The sequence below is a fragment of the Lissotriton vulgaris genome, chromosome 1_1 (genome assembly GCF_964263255.1).
Source record: "Lissotriton vulgaris chromosome 1_1, aLisVul1.2, whole genome shotgun sequence".
Lineage (NCBI taxonomy): Eukaryota > Metazoa > Chordata > Amphibia > Caudata > Salamandridae > Lissotriton > Lissotriton vulgaris.
In genome coordinates this window covers 797,318,927-797,337,203 of record NC_141685.1, presented here as the reverse complement: position 1 = coordinate 797,337,203, position 18,277 = coordinate 797,318,927, and the positions used below count along the sequence as shown (strand labels likewise).

Sequence of the window (18,277 nt, the reverse complement as noted above, 5' to 3'; positions counted from 1 at the left end):
AGTTGTGCTGTTACTATCATTGGCACGATGGCAGGGATAAAGTGTGGTGCAAGCTGCAGTGGCCTCCTGACAAGGGACTGGCACTTATTTTTTTGCAAATTAAGCACTGGGATCGTGCAACACCTTCACCCAGTCCTTCAAACAAAGGCTCCTTCTAACTTCTGGTCAATAACCAATTGTTTCTAGACAAAAGGATTAAAAGATCGCCTTCAAAACACATATCTACATTCATCTAAGAAAGTAACCTTCTCTTATATTACTAAAACAGATTCTGGTATGGCGGTGGCACAAAAGCAGCACCGACTTCCATACAGGATGATTTAAACACTGCGGTGGCTTCGAATGGAGAACCAGAATGCCTTTCCCTGACCTCTCCCTTGCCTTTGATGTCTTGGACAAATCTTCCTAAAGAAATAACTTTACATCTGTATTCTAGTTAAACCTCTACCAATGAGGCTGGCACCACTGCCAATATTGCTCCCAACTTGCAAACTTTTTTTGCCAGCTTGTCAATACCAGCCTGGTGCATTCCTGTATGGAAGTGGCCTAATATGCTACATTTTACGGGAACTGCTCAATGTGGCATAGTAACAATAACTATTCGATTTTGTAGCACACGTGTGTGGTAGTGCATTTACAGTCAGCAATACTACAAACTCAATGCACACAATTAACTCAGAAAGAAAGGTATTTTTGGAATTGAATGTGTAGCCTATCAGTCATACACCCCAACGTAAGGTGTGGTAACCCACTAAGTAGTCCTAAATTTGTAAAACAATAAATGTTAGGGCCCAAAGGAGCCTGTTCCTAGCAATTTCAAATATTATGAGAACTGAATGCCAAAGACTTCCTAGACACGATTCTACTGTGTGCCACTTTCATCCACCACCGGGAGATTCCTGCGCTTTTATCCCAATCTTCCGAGTTATTTTTCATCTTTGCTTTCTTCCTTAGTCACAATTTTGCCATCTTTAACTTTCTCCTGTTTCACTTTTGGGTTTTCCCTCTTTTGTTCTGTAACAAAGTCTGATGAGGAAACATTTGTGTGGGACCCTGAAAATGAGTGGCATGTGCTGCACTTTCAACAAATGGCTCAAATTGAGCATTGGAACTAAGCCTAATATTTTGACAACTGTACATAAGGGCAGCCTTACCCTTGAATATGTTACAACATCTCAATGGGTAAACTAAAACTGTACCTTCAGCCAACAATGGGTCTGGAGCATTTTTCTGGCTTGGCAGTGAGTTGAAGTCCAGGAACAATGTCAAATCTACAAAAAATATAGGGGCATGTTACCAAGCAATAGCGATAATTATCGCTATTGCTTGGTTAGAGACAAAAATTTACCGCTGAGCTGCTGCGATTTTTATCGCAGATAAACCTTGGTATTACCAAGGTTTATCGCAAATGCGATAAAAATCGGCCGCAATGCATGAATATCGCTGAAAAGTCAGCGATATTCATGCATTACCGAGCTAATGCTCTTAGCCATGTTATCCACCTCCCATTGGATAACATGGCTAAGAACTGCTCAGGGCAGGTGTTAGCTTTTGGAGATATTCGCGCTTAGCGTGAATATCTCCAAAAGTTGGTAATAGGAGATAGCGATATTAGCGACTGTTTCCAGTCGCTAACATCTTGGCACGCCCACTTTGCATGTCATTAGTGATAAATATCACTGACATGCAAAGTGGGGCCCAAGATGGTCGCTATCTCCTACTAGCTGTCGCTAACTGGTGTTAGTGACAGCTAGGTAATAGGGAGATAATTTTATCTCCACTTTCTTGGCTTTTAAAGCCAAAAAAGCGGAGATAAACCCCCTTGACAATATGCCCCATATTTTTATGCTATCAGGATTGTCCAATATGTTAAAATTGCACAATTTGTCACTTCTTTTTCCTCATATAATGGCTATGAGGATAGCTTCGAATTCATTTCTGGAAATGCTTGTCAAGCTCCATTGCTGGGAGCAGGGCTGGCTTTAGGGCTGTGCACCTGCCGCTGCCTTTGGTGTGGGGGCGCTGTGTTGAAAAAGAACTCTTGGTTTAAAAGCACACGAACTTCCTCGTGCATCCAGCAGTTTTCCGGCAACAATAACATTGTCAAAATAACTCTAGTGATTAATGTTCCATATTCAAACTGATTCCAAAAGAAGATGCTGCATCCCATCATTACTGGAAGGCCCAGCCGGCAGCATGCAGCCCATAGGTTATAGAAAATTCATGGCCAAAACTGGTGCATGCGCACTACATCTGCCCAAGAAAAACTGCCTGATGTCCGTTCCGACGAGCGTCACTCTAGTCAGGCTAAGGCACTACATTAAAAGGGAAATATAGATGTTAATTATTTTATGCAATTACCATTCATAAGGCTAGTAAAGTTATTATAGGGGCACAGCCTCCCCGCCCAGCATCAGGAACGGCCCCTGTCCCACACTACCTCCCTGAGAAGCATTTGACTGCTCACCTTTGCTACTTCAAGAGTCATGTGCAGAAAGGGTTTTATTCGGCTCAGTTGGCAGAGTCAGAGTAAGACAGACCCCAGAACACATCAAAGGAAAACAACCTCAATCATCACAGTTGTGGTCTAGTGGCCCATGTCTGCCTTTTTGGCCCTCACATGGGCTGTGACACCTTCTCCTACTTACCTTCACAATCCTGAAGGGAGGCCTTGTGCTCAGTTCATGGCACCCTGCAAGACAAGTTGATTGGCTGCTAAGATAAATTCCTATCCCCTGCTGTAGCTAAGTTAAACCTTCTCATCCCAGACCCAGTAGGCGTCTCTAAATCGCTTCCAGGCTTTGAACCTTTAATAGGATAGGAAAACCTCACAGCAACGAGTCCCTGCAAAGGTTTTTATTCTGAGCTCACCATCAGCACTGCTGAATGCCACGCTTACCACATATAAAACCTGCCTCACAGTGATTTCATTGGCGGTGGGTGCTGCCGGGGTTCATGCACAATGGGACAGGACCCTGTTGTTAACCCCTTCGATGCTTATGACGGAACGGTTCCGTCATGACCACGCCCATTTTCATTAGGGCCCAGCACCGGTGGTAAATCTGCACCGCACGGATGAGGTTAATATGGCACGTGCCTATCAGGTGGCTTCACCCAAGGACCACCAAATTGTGGGAAATCGACATGAACATACAATAGGTTTGTGCCTAATATATGCCTATAAGTTCCTGGGGTAATGACTCCCGAAATCCGATGTATGTTTTCAATAAGATATTCTGTATTTATGGCCAAAAATAAACCCAAAAAACAACAGCTGACACGTGTTTCGCCCGATTTGAAAACGTACCTCAGATTTTGGGATTCATTACCCCAGAAATTTACAGACATATATTAGGTACAAACCTATCATATGTTCATATCAATTAAACCTCATACCTCTTTCGAACACCACCTCACACTGCCTCTTTATTTCACTCGTGCAACTGTTTTTCCACCCCTTCTTACTGGCTTTGCCTCTGATGTAGACTGGCTCTTTAAAATCTTCTGCGAAGGCGAAGTGTGCTATTCCCTCATCTGCCACAGTTTATAACCGTCATTTAGCTTCCGAATTACAATGAAAGATAATTATTGAAATTTTATAATGCGTTTTTGCCGGTGCGCCACGCAAGCAAAGCCTACGCGGCACTTTCCAGTGCCTGATAAATCAGTTCTGTCACTATAACAATTTGTAGTGATAATTAAATGTCTGCGCCGAACCAAAAATACATATCTGGATTTCAATCTGTTCTCTACAACGGTCTGCGCAGGGGAGGCGTTCAAGTTATTCAAAGACGCCGTCCAACTTACACGGATGTAATCATGTGCAGTAAAAAATAAAAATAAAAAAAGATAAAAATGCAAAATGTACAATTTTCCAACTTCCCATAAAGGTTCTTGAATTCTCAATGAAAAGGGACACAATCTAGCATTTTACTAACCAAGTTGTTGTATTAACCAGTCAGTAAAGCAACATAACTTCGATTTTAGAAGTAAAATGTCTAAATGGGCCAGTCCTCATTTAAAAGCATCAACTCACACTGGCAAAAATTGTCCGAGTGCATACCAATAAAAATAAGCTTCAGGCATGCCTGAGCACACATACGATGTTCAACGTTTCCTATATTTAAGACAAAACATTGTACAATATTAGTCTGCAATCATTTCTGTGTTTTAATTTTCATTCTTTGATCCAGCCAACAAGTGTTTCGTCGTCCGGGAATAACCCCTGACTTCTTCAGGGCTGGAAAGACAATTAAATGAACATACAATAGTGTCTTGCATGGAAATATTCACAATTTATATTTGTAATTGTAATTTGGTGTTCAAATGTTGAACACCCTATGTGTGCTCAGGCATGCATGTAGCTGTTTGGTAGAACCCTACAGATCACAATTTGGAGGAGTGGATGATTCCTCCCCCTTTAATCACCATAATTAGAGACGTTCAAACAGAATAGCACCGTCAATAGTGAGCGCCAACACCGCACGGGGCCATATCACCCAACACAGTATTGATCACGATAAAAATAGGTGCAGGGGCACTGAAGTCTTCTTAGGTGCCTGCGGTGCAAATGCCATGTTTTTCGAATACCAAGGTTGCCTATCTTTATTTGACAAAATTCTTCATTCTTCCGCCAACTTCCCGATCCAGGGGCACATGTTCAAGGCCTTGGCGCTACCGGAGCGTCACTTTTTTTGACACTCCAGTGGCGGTATGTCCTGCACCATATTTGACAAATTGTGACGTTAAGCCACTTTTGTGGCTTAACGCCGCTTTGTAGATATGCTACCCTTTCACATAAGTATCTGCGTAAAAGGGGCGTGAAATGGGTGTTGAAGTGGGCGCTCCACCACCACTAAACCCATTGCTTTTTGACGCAGCCCCAGATTTACAAGAAGGTGTAAATCTGAGGCAGCATGAAAAACGAACGCCATGCAAGAGCAGGCGTTAGAACGGTGCACAAGGAGAAATGCTTTTATTTCTCCTTGTTTTTGCTTTTTCTATATGTGCTGCATTGTGCAGCACACATAGAAAGAGCAAAACACCATCATTGATTGTTTATGTGCAGGAAGGGGTCCCTTCCTGCACATAAACAATCATTAAATAATGCTGATTTGCTACTTCTATGTGTGTTGCAGAATGCAGCACATTTAGAAGTAACAAATAGCCATTGTGCATTGTTTATGTGCAGGAAGGGCCTGCTTCCTGCACATAAACAATCATTCCCTGCAACGCAAGCACCCTTGCACAATGGTGCAAGGGTGCTGCGTTTGCGCTAGGATGCTAATTTTAGCTCCAGTGCTAGGGAAAACACAGGGGCGCCCCTCATTGTAGCAAATACAGTTCACCCCTGCGTTTTAAAAATGTCAGAGTGCAGTGCTGCCAACTTTGGCACAGCTCAATGCCATTTTCTTGAAATATGCCCCCCTATATCTTTGTCTCACTCTTGCAGTTTCTTTCCATCCCTGCTTCTACCTGTCAATTGTTTTTCTAGCTTCTTCTCCTTCTTCATTCTGCCTTTTTCAATTGTTATTCTTTTGCTCTGTGTTCAAGCATGATGATAATAAAAATGATCTGGACCAGTGGCGTCACTGGGGTTGGTGTCACCCGGTGCGGGTAACTCATGGTGTCACCCCCTCACGACTTACCGCATGGACTACCTCTGTCGGAAATGTACGGTGCTAGGTACTGTCTTACTCCCTCTAGCTCCCTCTCTCTGTCTAGCTCCCTCTCTCTGTCTTACTCCCTCTAGCTCCCTCTGTCTCCCTCTCTCTCTGTCTTACTCCCTCTAGCTCCCTCCCTCTCTGCCTTTTCGCCCTCTAGCTCCCTCTCTCTCTGTCTTACTCCCTCTAGCTCCCTCTCTCTGTCTTGCTCCCTCTAGCTCCCTCTCTCCCTCTCTTACTCCTTCTAGCTCCCTCTCTCTCTGTCTTACTCTCTCTTGCTTCCTCTCTCTCTGTCTTACTCCCTCTAGCTCCCTCTCTCTGTCTTACTCTCTCTAGCTCCCACTCTCTCTCTTACTCCCTCTAGCTCCCGCTCTCTCTTTTACTCCCTCTAGCTCCCTCTCTCTCTCTTACTCCCTCTAGCTCCCTCTCTCTCTGTCTTGCTCCCTTTAGCTCCCTCTCTCTGCCTTACTCCCTCTAGCTCCCTCTCTCTGCCTTACTCCCTCTAGCTTCCTCTCTCTCTGTCTTACTCCCTCTAGCCCCCTCTTTCTTACTCCCTCTAGCTCCCTCTCTCTCTCTTACTCCCTCTAGCCCCCCCCTCTCTCTGTCTTGCTCCCTATAGCTCCCTCTCTCTCTGTCTTATTCCCTCTAGCTCCCTCTCTCTTACTCCCTCTAGCTCCCTCTCTGTCTTGCTCCCTCTAGCTCCCTCTCTATCTGTCTTGCTCCGCCTAGCTCCCTCTCTCTCTGTCTTACTCCCTCTAGCTCCCTCTCTCTCCGGGTTGGTCCCTCTAGCTCCCTCTCTCTGTCTTGCTCCCTCTAGCTCCCTCTCTCTCTCTTACTCCCTCTAGCTCCCTCTCTCTCTGTCTTGCTCGCTCTAGCTCCCTGTAGCTCCCTCTCTCTCTATCTTACTCCCTCTAGCTCCCTCTCTCTGTCTAGCTCCCTCTCTCGCTGTCTTATTCTCTCTAGCTCCCTCTCTCTCTCTGTCTTATTCCCTCTAGCTCCCTCTCTCTGTCTAGCTCCCTCTAGCTCCCTCTCTCTTGCTCCCTCTAGCTCCCTCTGTCTCCCTCTCTCTCGGTATTACTCCCTCTAGCTCCCTCTCTCTCTGTCTTACTCCCTCTAGCTCCCTCTCTCTCTGTCGTACTCGCTCTAGCCCCTCGCTCTGTCTTCCACCCTCTAGCTCCCTCTCTCTCTCTTACTCCCTCTAGCTCCCTCTCTCTCTGTCTTACTCCCTTTCGCTCCCTCTCTCTCTCTCTCTTACTCCCTCTAGCTCCCTCTCTCTGTCTAGCTCCCTCTCTCTGTCTTGATCCCTCTAGCCCCCTCTGACTCCCTCTCTCTCTGTCTTACTCCCTCTAGCTCCCTCTCTCTGTCTAGCTCCCTCTAGTTCCCTCTCTCTCTGTCTTACTCCCTCTAGCTCCCTCTCTCTGTCTAGCTCCCTCGAGCTCCCTCTCTCTCTGTCTTACTCCCTCTAGCTCCCTCTGTCTCTGTCTAGCTCCCTCTCTCTCTCGCTCTCTCTGTCTTACTCCCTCTAGCTCCCTCTGTCTCCCTCTCTCGCTGTCTTACTCCCTCTAGCTCCCTCTCTCTCTGTCTGTCTTACTCCCCTAGCGCCCTCTCTCTCTGTCTTGCTCCCTCTACCTCCATCTCTCTTATTCCCTCTAGCTCCCTCTCTCTGTCTTGCTCCCTCTCTCTCTGTCTTGCTCCCTCTAGCTCCCTCTCTCTCTATCATACTCCCTCTAGCTCCCTCTCTCTCTCTCTGTCTTACTTCCTCTAGCTACCTCTGTCTCCCTCTCTCTGTCTTACTCCCTCTAGCTCCCTCTCTCTCTGTCTTTCTCACTCTAGCTCCCTCTCTCTCTGTCTTTCTCACTCTAACTCTCTCTCTCTCTGTCTTCTTACCCCCTCTAGCTCCCTCTCTCTCGCACATTAAACCCGGGGGGTTTTTACACTCTCTGCCGCTTTCATGTGATTTCTCTTTTAAAGCTTTTCAAGATGCAAAAAGAAATCTGTGTACAAGGCACCAGCGAGTTTGTAGACGTGAGAATGTTACGATATGTAACAGCTAAAGTAAAAGCTAATTTCCAAGCGGTTAATACCCCCCCCCCTCCCCGGCCCCCCCTCTTTAGCACTGTGTCTTTTTCCATATAAATGGCGGGGGGCCCTCATTACTACAATTTTCAAACTTTATCTAATGAGAACATTTTAATTCGAATAGGTGAGAAAATATCTCGGTTCGCTTTTGTTTTTAAAGCGGATCGAGTCTCTGCGAGGCCTTCGGGTGCGGTGCAGGGGGTGCCATGTACAGGGGCCTGCTGTTGGGGCGGGGGGCGCAACCAGATGGTGTCACCCCCATGTGAGGGTGTCACCCGGTGCGGTCCGCACCCCCCGCACCCCCCTAGTGACGCCACTGATCTGGACAGTGCTTAATTTGTAAAAAAAAAGAAAAAAAAGTGTTGGGGCCCTCGTCAAGAGGGCACTGCAGCTTCGGCCATGACAGTATCAACACAACTACTAACCATCACTCTCCTACAAGTGTGACAATTCAGACTATTCCAGGTCCCAAAGCTACAAGAATAGCTTGGGCAGCAGCCATTATTCATTGTTAAAATATGTTAAATTAATAAACTACTATTGTTGTGCTCGTTTGTGCTGGTTTACTAAGTTGGGGCTGAGACACTTTTGCGAGAACCCAGAAGGCTTGACTTTGAGCTCTAAAAAAGTGTTAAAATTAAGCTACTGGGCGTTTATTCAAAACTCCTGGTTACACAACCCTAAACTAGGCACCCTATCCTTGAGGTATCTTTCCATGAAACCAAACAGTAAATTTGAGTCTTTTATGAATGAAATTTTACCAGGTCTAGCCAAATCTCTGTGTTGTGGTATTTTGCAAATTAATGCAAACACTACAAAATGGGTGTGTAACATAGGAAAGGAAAACGATGGTAGTTGTGAACTTTGCAATACAGGTGCCAAAGAGAATGAAGTACACATACTATTCTTCTTCCCTGCTTACATCCATGCTAGGAGAAAATGGATCAAACCAATTTGTCGCCTTTTGGAATTTAGACGTTGCAGTGAGGCGGAAAGAATATTGCAAACGGATACTACCCAATCTATTTTGTTTAGCATAAGCAGATACCTTTTCTGTGTAGACCTAATAAGGAGGAGAAGGGGTTTTATGTTTTAGTTACTTTTGTGATTAATCTTGGGCAAGAGATCAATAATAACTTTCAAAAGGTATTGACATGGGCCTTGTACGTAATGCTGATAGTTTTAAATATATTTTAACAAAGAAACAATATCATGCAAAAATTGTGCTTAAATGAATAGGTGAAATTGTAATTTTGCTAAAATGACATTCTTGATGGACATTCCACGATTTTAGACTTTAAAACCATATTTATTGTTTTAATTACTAGGAAAAACCTCTATTGGGACTTTGATGACTATTTTTTAACTATGTCGGAATGGATGGGTGAGGGATTGAAAGAATTGTCTTATGGTTGTTTTATATTGTATGTAATCTTTTATGGTTTAATATAATCGAAATAAAGATTATTGATTGATTGATTGAAATTAACAAGTATCGCCACCATGTGGGAGATTGAATAAGTGCCAGTGTTGACACGTGCCGGTGCGAATATCGGAAACCACCAGCTCACGTTAAGCACTGGTCTTGGACTCCCTAAAAGGTCCTGGTGCTCACCACCTTTCACCACTGCCATAAATTACGCATTGATTAGTTCTTAACAGGGAGTGTACATCCTGTACATCACCAGTAAAGCTATGCAGCTTTAATAGGTACAAATGGTTAATTTAATCTGAGCCAGCAGAATGGCCTAGGGATATAACTTCATGCTGAGATATGCTGTAATCTGACGGTCACAAGTGCAAACCCAGGCAAGGCCAACTCAACCTCCCATCCTTCCAATGTTGATAAGTTCAGCAGTACTTTTAAATAGACTGATAGTAACACCAGACCTGACAACTAAAAACACATATCGCAGTGTGAGAAGGGGGCTGGGAGGACTCTTGTCAAGTACTTTTGCCCCTCTCCCAACCAAACACTGAGGCTGGTGCCAATGTCCTGGGGTGTTGTCACATCCATTAATACACATCGGCTGTTCAAAGCCTCAAAAGCCAAGCCAAGCTGGAAATACACTCTGCACAGTGGCTTCTGGCTTGCTTTCCCTGCCAACGTGTGATATTCGCTTCTCACCGGGTGAGCGTGTGCAGGGAGCCGATATCATGTGACACAGGGTGCACTGTGTGAGTTGGCAGGCTGCAACACTTGTTATTTTTAGTGCTTTGAATGGTGCTCTATAAAAAAGTGAAGTCACAATTGTATATTTTGTAAATAACATTCTTTAAAAACATACATCTATACACATTTCCTCCAATCAGTACATTATAATAAAATCACTTTAAAAAGATAAACTTTTGCATCCGTTTTCGAGCAAAAAGCGGCGATAATTTCAACGCCTTATCAGCAAAGACACACTATCGCGTGTTTTGTTGATTTAGCGCCCCTTACAACAACGCCCAAATTTGCATCTCTAATGAGCTGCAAAGTGGTCGTTCCATGCCAAAATAACTGGAGAAATGTTGCTAACTGACATTTCTCCAATTATCAAGCTGCACGCAAACAAGCAGAGCGATAAGAAAAGTAGCGCTAACCACAGTTATCGCTACTTTCCTGGTAGGAGCGCCGGTCCGGAGCCCCGGAGCTCCGGAGTGCTTGGGATCCAGTTCGTGGAATTATCCCTGTTAGCACGCACCACCCTCGGCAAAAAACAAGTAACAAAAAGTAACTGGATTGAAACGTGTAACTGATCGCAAAAGTGATCGGACTATTGAGGCAAAACAAGTACCTGCAGCAGGGACAGCTGGAACGCCTGCAGCCTCGGCGGAACCCAGGTCGACTGGACTTGAGCTGTGGCGTGTCACCGCAGGGGCCCGACACGCCTGGAGATCGCCGTCGCTTGCATTGAACCTGGCGGATAAATTGGTGACCCCTGCAGCTCGCCGGAGCCCAGGACGGTTGGAGCTGAGTTGTGCCCGACCCGCCTTAGATAGTCGTCGGATCCATTGGGGATGCCTGGGAGGATCCTGTCGGGCGGCTGCACTCCTCTGCCTTCTTGAATGCGGAGGTGCCCTGCCTGCGGACAACGGATCGGTGTAGGGGGGGACGGGTGAACGGGGGCTGGCGCTGGCTGGCGCTGGCTGAGCCGGCGCGGGTGAACGAGCGCTCCCCCCTACCCCCTCTCAAGGATTCTCCGGTGTGCCCAACCGATCGGTGTCGTGGGGGACGGGAGGACGGGGGTCGGCTCTGGCTGAGCCGGCGCGGGTGAACGAGCGCTCCCCCCCCCTCCCAAGGATTCTTTCAGAACGGAGCGGTCGGCGTCTGGAGCGGCTCCGGTGTACCCTGTGGTGTGTCTTCAGTAGTGCTTCGACGGGAGGCCTCCACCCCCCCCCCCCCGCCGTCCAGTGGTTCGGTGAGTACGGAACGGGGGGCATCTGGAACGGCTCCGGTGTGCCATTGTCTGGATGTTTGGGGCGGCATTTTGGCGGGAGGCTTCCCCCCCCCCCCTCCCCCCTCACAGTGACGGTATGCCCTGTTTGCCTGTGTGTTGGGGGGCAACCACTGCGCAACTAGGGAGAAGTCTGATGTGAGCAGCAGCGTCCGTGGTGACTTGTAAGGTAACTGCACGCAGAGCTATTTACCCAAATACCCATGCAGGTCTTTTCACTCTCTGCCTGGAATACAGCACACAAAACTATTTGAACAGCCTCAGGGGCGACTCGAAGGGCAACTACTCGCAATCCCATCATCTTAAACACTCATGCAGGTTTTTTACGCTTTGCCCGGACTTTTAAACTGATATCTTTATGTGACTGGTATTTTCGCGGGCTTTTCACTCTCCATTGGCTAATCTGGCTGGGGCCATAAAGCTGGAACCATAAATCTCCCCCCTGCCCACCAGATGACCATGAAGCTACATACCAACGCGGTCAGGGAGCAGCAAAACAGAGATTAGCCACCATCTAGCAGCATAGAAGCTGAACTCTGCTCTCCCCCTCAATCAACATGGAAGATGGACTAACTCGACATTCCCAGAGTAGAAAGGGAAACCAAACTCTGTAATCCCTACAATTTGGCTGCCATCTTAGACTGGTCTCTCTCTCTCTCTCTTTGTCGGCCATCTTGGACTAGTCTTTCTCACTACTTGAACACACCCTAAGAAAGCCTCATTAGGCTAATATTAATTAGCGAATGTCTGCCATTATTGCAGTTTCATACCTCCATTTGCTTTTAATGCACCAATAGTTAGCTCATATAGCACCCTAAGAAATGGCCTTTTTAGACTATTATTAATTAACGAGTGTCTGCCTTTTATTGCAGTATTATACTTCTACTTGTTTATAATGCACCGATCGTTAGCTCATATAGCACCCTAAGAAATGGCCTCTTTAGACTATTATCAACTAGCGAATGTATGCCTTTTATTGCAGTATTATACTTCTACTTGTTTTTAATGCACCGATCGTTAGCTCATATTGCACCCTATGCATGATTTACTTGATTGTACTGTTTGCTCCTTCTGATTTACCTGTCTGACGATGTACTGTTTGCTCATCTGATTTACCTGTCTGACTATGCTCCCTCATGTACCCCTTCTGTGTAAAGCGCTCTGATATCCGCAAGGATCTTGTCCGCGCTATATAAAACTTTCAAAATAAATAAAATAAAATAAAATGCCTGCTTGTAATCTGACTTAGCCATGTAATCCAATGGGAGGTGGATTACATGGCTAAAACCAACCTGCCCTATCGGCAAGGTATCGCTGGTCGCAGTGCAATTATCGCTGGATTTCCAGCGATAATCACACTGTTTTCCAGCTAACGCATGGATTCCTATCGCTTGGGAAATAAGCGTTGCTGATAGCACGCTATCTCTGTGATTGGCGTTTTGACTACAGTTACGGAGTCGGCCGACATTCGACTCGCTAGAGACTTATCATGGTCTTGTTCACCACAAATTCGTTCTAACTACCAGGAGAGACTACCCGCCAAGCTTTGTTTTACTAAACTACAAATCTTTGCGCCAACGGCAACTCAATTGAACATTAGATGAACTGACATAACAGCCATACTTATATTGATAGGAAGGAAGGTTTCGTTAACCTATCCCCTATCAATTGTGAGGAGACACTACCAGGTGATACATTCCCGCCGCAATACCGTGGTCGCTTGACAACAGTCGTCCGCACATCTCCTTTTCTTTGCCTTGAAAAAGTCTCTGTGAGACGAAACATGTGTCGGCGGTGTGAGCTGCAAAGTTGTTATAAAACTATTGATACTTAATAAAAGAATCTTTGGAGGAATGCAACCTGACTTGGATCTCTGAATTTGGAGTTGTATGAATACAAATACTGGACACTATATAAACTATGATTATGGACTAACACTAGACACTATAACGGGTTTGGACTCTGAATATAGCCATATGAATTTCTATGGTATATACTAATTGAACACAAACAGGAGCGCTGAAGTGGCTTGTTATCTTCTTTTCTTAGAATCCAGCGGTAGCCTGCGATAATTATCCTCGCGCTAAAAAGCGATGTGCGATAATTATCGCAGGCCCTTGCTGATATGCCCCATAGTTTGGCGATATTTCAGAAGAGAGAGTGTCAGTTTGTGACCTCCTATAAAAAGAAGAGGCACCAGAGACCAGGAACAGTTTATAGAATAGTGAAACGTAAGTTCTCCTCAAATTAGGGAATGGAAGATGGATGCAATAGTATATCACCTTTGTGATCACATAACATAAGGCAGCATTTGAGCACTTTCATAGCACTCGACTAGTCAAATATGGCTGCTTTGTTTTCGCAAATCAATTTTCATCATGATCTCTGTTGAAAGCTGAAAAGATCAGAGGAATAGTTAATTCAGCGAAAAGGGGGAGGGGTGGTGGAAACAACTAACAAAAAGATGCTGCATCATGAAACATTAACTTTTGGTAAAACTCCTAAATACTTGACTGACCTTATGGCATATAAATACATGATAGAAATGCATGGAAACGCAAAGAAATCCTATCTGTGAAAGGGCTACAGGTGACGAGAACTACATTTGTTAAATTCAGGAAAATTTTCATTGATTCTTTTACAAAGTGTCAGTTCTTCCCAACCCCGATCCGTCAAACCGGATAATATCCAGCTAAAATGAAGAGAAAAATCATCCCTCATAGAAAATAATAATAACTTTTGTAGCAATGCCCAAAAGTGCCAATAATATCAAAGAATATTATGATTGTCAACTCCCTTAGCCCTGCTTAGCAACTTTCTCACATAGTTAGCTTTGAACAATGTGCCAGCTTGTTTTATTCATCTAGGTCTGGCTACTAGTTTATGATGAGTGCACATTTTGGGACAGGAAGAGTGACAGAAGCTCTTTTTTAGTCTTATGAGCGGATTTTTAATTGCTGATTCTGAGAGCTGCAAAAAGGCTTTTCCATACATATTATCACAAAGTATAGCAGAACATTGCATAGCATATCATTATAGTGGGTATGAAAGGCAGGGGGGTGATAGTGACACTCACCTGAAGGTGCCCCTCAGCACTTGCCCGCTTGCTATCTCCTTGGTGTGGTTGTTGTACCCAAAAAAGACTTCTCCGAACAGTGTTGTGTTCATCGGCAGATCAGGGCTCAAGCCACAGTCTCCACCAGGAGGGCAGGATTCAGACACCAGCTGGCAGGAGTGCCCGTCGGGGCCCAATTTATAATCCTCGATACAGCTAGGACGTTATGAAAAGGGCGAGATAAGCCAAAATACATATTTAGCCAGAGACATGCATGTGCTACTATTGGTCAAACAGTATAATGTTACCTCAGTCCTATCAATGCTAAAATATGGCAGAACAACTTAAACAAAGTCATATAGGGAAGGTTATAGGAACCCTACTGTGGCCACCCTGATCATGAGTATGACATCCATTAGCCTTATTTACAATTTGGCGGCATTTTCATTGGTGCACCTGTGAAGTGGAGGAATTTAGGGGCAGATGTATCAAACGATTTTTTTCTCGCAAACGCTGCGATTCGCAAAATAGCAGCGTTTGCGACAAAAAAATCGGGAAATGCGATGTATCATTGAAATTGCATCGCAAATTTAAGGAATCGCAAAATTTACGATTCCTTAACTTTGCGTCAGCATTTAAGGAATCGCAAATTGCGATTCCTTAAATGCTATGCATCAAGCATTTCAATTTAGCGATTTTCCCTTAAGAAATCGCAAATTACCACCAACTAGTAGTTGGTGGTAATTTGCGATTTTTTTTAGAAATGCACTTTTTGGCATTTGTAAAGGCGCCATGTGGCGCTCATACATGCCCTTAGGGCATGTATGTGTGCCATATGCGCACACATGTAAATTTCAGGGGTGCAGCAGGCTGTCCTTAAGACACCCTTGCACCCTTGAAATGATTCTCAATTTGCAATTAGCAAATTGCGAATCGCAAATTGAGAATAACTTCCCATTCCTTCCTATGGGCCTCTAGTTCCCTTCCATCATTCCTCTTCAAGAGTTTTCATAAAGGTCATTCTGATGTTTTTAATGCCTGACAGATGTTAGTTATCAGACCTTTAGTGGATTCATAGCTGGGGAGAATCTACATATATTTTTAAAACAGTGAGCACTGCCTACAAAAGTCTTCAAATGAACAACCCTAGTTGTCTGATAGCAAACCTAATAAGCCCTGGTGGTATGGAAAATTTGGGGTGCAGATGTATTCTTTCCATAAAAATCCCGCTGTTCAGAAAAAGGAACCACTAAAGCACTCTCTCTCAATACGTTCAAAAGATATCTTAAGATAACTGCCTCTTCCATAACTCCAGGTGGTGCTGGTCGGTTTTTTCTCATGTATCTTGATGAACATATTGATCACAGTGCTCTGTGATCAATATAAACCCATGTATATATACATTCTCTATCTCAAGTACACTAACTCTGACCTTTGCAATTATTGGTAGGTTTCAGAATTGCTGTTGTATTAATAAAAAACATTTTAACTGTGTTTTCGAAGCAATATTCTCCTACCTTATGTGTATGCCTTGTGTATATCGAAGACAAAAAATATTCGGCCACATGCATCAACCTATTTAGGAAGTGCAAACGGTGCGAATCGGTAAATTCGGCCGTTTGCGATTCCTAAATACGTTTTTGGGATGCATCATGCATTTTTGTGAAATTCGCTATTTTTGCGATTTCCAAAAATGCAATTGCTTTTAAGGAATCGCAAATTTGCGATTCCTTAAAAGCAATGCATGATTGTTTTTAAAATTGCGAATTCGCAATTAGGGGGTGCAAATTACCACGAGGGTGAACCTCGTGGTAATTTGCGAAAAAGTATTAAAATGCTCACATTTGCATTTTAAACACTGTCATGTTACAGACACACATTTCCTTAGGACATGTGTGTGTGAAACATGCACTTTAAAATACATTTCAGGGGTGAAGGGGGGGGTCCTTTGGACCCCCCCCCTGCACCCATGGAATGCATTAGCATTTTGCGAATCGCTAATTGAAATTCGCAAAATGTCACTGCCTTCCCATTGATTCCTACGGGCCTTTTGGCCCATAGGAATCAATGGGAATTGCGAAATCGCAAATTAGAATTCGGATAATATTTGCGATTCGGTAAAAATTGCGATTTTTACCGAATCGCAATTATTATGCGATTAAAATCATGCATCCCATTTTGCGATTCCTTATTTGCGATTCCCTAAAAATCGCAAATAAGGAATCGCAAAACCTTACAATGATGCATGTGGGCGAATGTGTGTACAGAAAATTGTGTCAAAAATATTGAGGAGCAAAATATCAAGAAGGTAAGTGCAAATAGATAAGTATAGATTTACTGTGGGGGCGTGGCCAAGCCGTGGACCAAAATGGCAGCACGGCATTGAAGCTCCACCGGCTACACCAGCAAATCTGCAATTATCCCCCATTAAACTCGAACACACCGTAGCGAAAATGGAAACATCCAGAAGCATGAAAGTTGCCTGCCCCTAACATCGTCTCCAGACAACTGATTGCCGCACGGAAGACAGCGATTCCAAGTCCCGACTGCCGCGGGGCGGATTACTGCAAATGGTGGCGGCGCGGATCTGATACGGCCGGCACACGATAGTGGCAAACAGACACAGAGGACCGGACGCGATTTAAGGGAGGATCCGTGGTGCATTGAGTGTGCCGGGTGGTGCCCTCTGCCCCCCTCATACTTAGCTAATATAAGGCGGGCGGTGCAGCGATTCATTCGATCGTTAGCACAAAGACAACGTGTCCCCCACCTCGCTACACATGGCAGCGCAGAGATAGGGCCCGCGCGACCCCGCTGAGCACGATCTGGTCGACAGACTGGGATCGCTGGAGGAGATCAGTGGGGTACAACGCCACCAGCGCCTAGATGCCTCCCCCACCCTCGACAAATTGGCCTGTCTTTGGCCTGTGCACCCTCCAGCCCTGTGCCCAGCCAGTCTTACTAACCTGCAGTAGGGACAGCCAGCTCCATTGTGATCAGACGCACAACAACGGAAACTCTGCACTAGCACTGGTCCCTGCTGGCACATGGTCTCTGGGACCAACGGCTCTTGCATACAGTGGGCCACGGACCAGGTACCTCCTGCCTGACATTGACGAGAGCACCACCCTGACATCGCCCATCCTTGGTTTGTCTCTGGTGCTACTGCGGGCCTCCCAATTGTCTGGGGTCCCTACTGTTCCAAGAAGCTGCCGCCCTCTCCCCAGTGACCGCGTCGCCCCACCCTTCAGGCATAAAATAGCAAAACCTTTGCACCATTCCCATGGAGTAGGCATAGCGAGCCTCCCTACAGCAGTGACCCGCCTCGGCTAAAACAATGGCCCACACTCTTCAAGAAAAGTGCGGCATGGACTGCAAAGATCCGAAACAGAGTACCCTCCCGTTGAAAAATAGCGGAGACAGCCCCAGAGGCAGACACCACTATGGTGGAAGGCAGACGAGAGGTGACACCCGCCGGAGAGCCCAGGGATCAAAGTAGTTCCTTGCTTCAAGAAAGGAGAGCAGGATTCAAGGCCTTGGATGGTAGGTTCGATGCCTTGGACAAAAACCTTTCGGACCTCGGTGTCCAAATACAGGCACTGACCGGCGGCTTGGCATCGCAGAAACCTGCATATCCGACTTCGAAGATGGCGCGGCCCAATCACTCAAGCGCTTAGAAAGAGTAGAGCGTATCCTAAAAGAGGTGGTGATAAAAAACAAAAATTTAGAAGCGTACAGTCGACGGAATAACCTACGCATCCTAGAGGTGCTGGAATCTAACGCCACAGTCGTATGGACACCTTTGTAGAGTCTTTGCTGTTGTATATGTTCGGGAGGGACCCCTTCACGTCAGGTTTTGTGGTGGAACCTGCCCATTGGACTCTGGGCCCGTGTCCCAACTCAGGCTGTCCTCCCAGGCCCATAATTGCTAGGGTTATGAACTTCAGAGACTGCAACACAGCCCAGCGTCTGAGCTGTGAACGCGGCAACACCATTTGGCAGGGCTCCAAGTTGACCTTATACCTGTGCTTCACAATAAA

The 18,277-nt window shown here is 45.4% G+C and overlaps 1 protein-coding gene across 3 annotated transcripts in view; it reads right to left on the bottom strand.

Annotated features, from left to right (window-relative positions):
- ASTN1 (astrotactin 1) overlaps positions 1-18,277 on the bottom strand; it is a 666,610-nt gene that overhangs the window by 119,080 nt on the left and 529,253 nt on the right. For all 3 annotated transcript variants that reach the window (XM_086956551.1, XM_086956560.1, XM_086956570.1), the window contains one exon: positions 14,259-14,453. In XM_086956551.1, the coding sequence (XP_086812677.1) occupies positions 14,259-14,453 (195 nt within the window). The remainder of the gene's footprint in view (positions 1-14,258; positions 14,454-18,277) is intronic.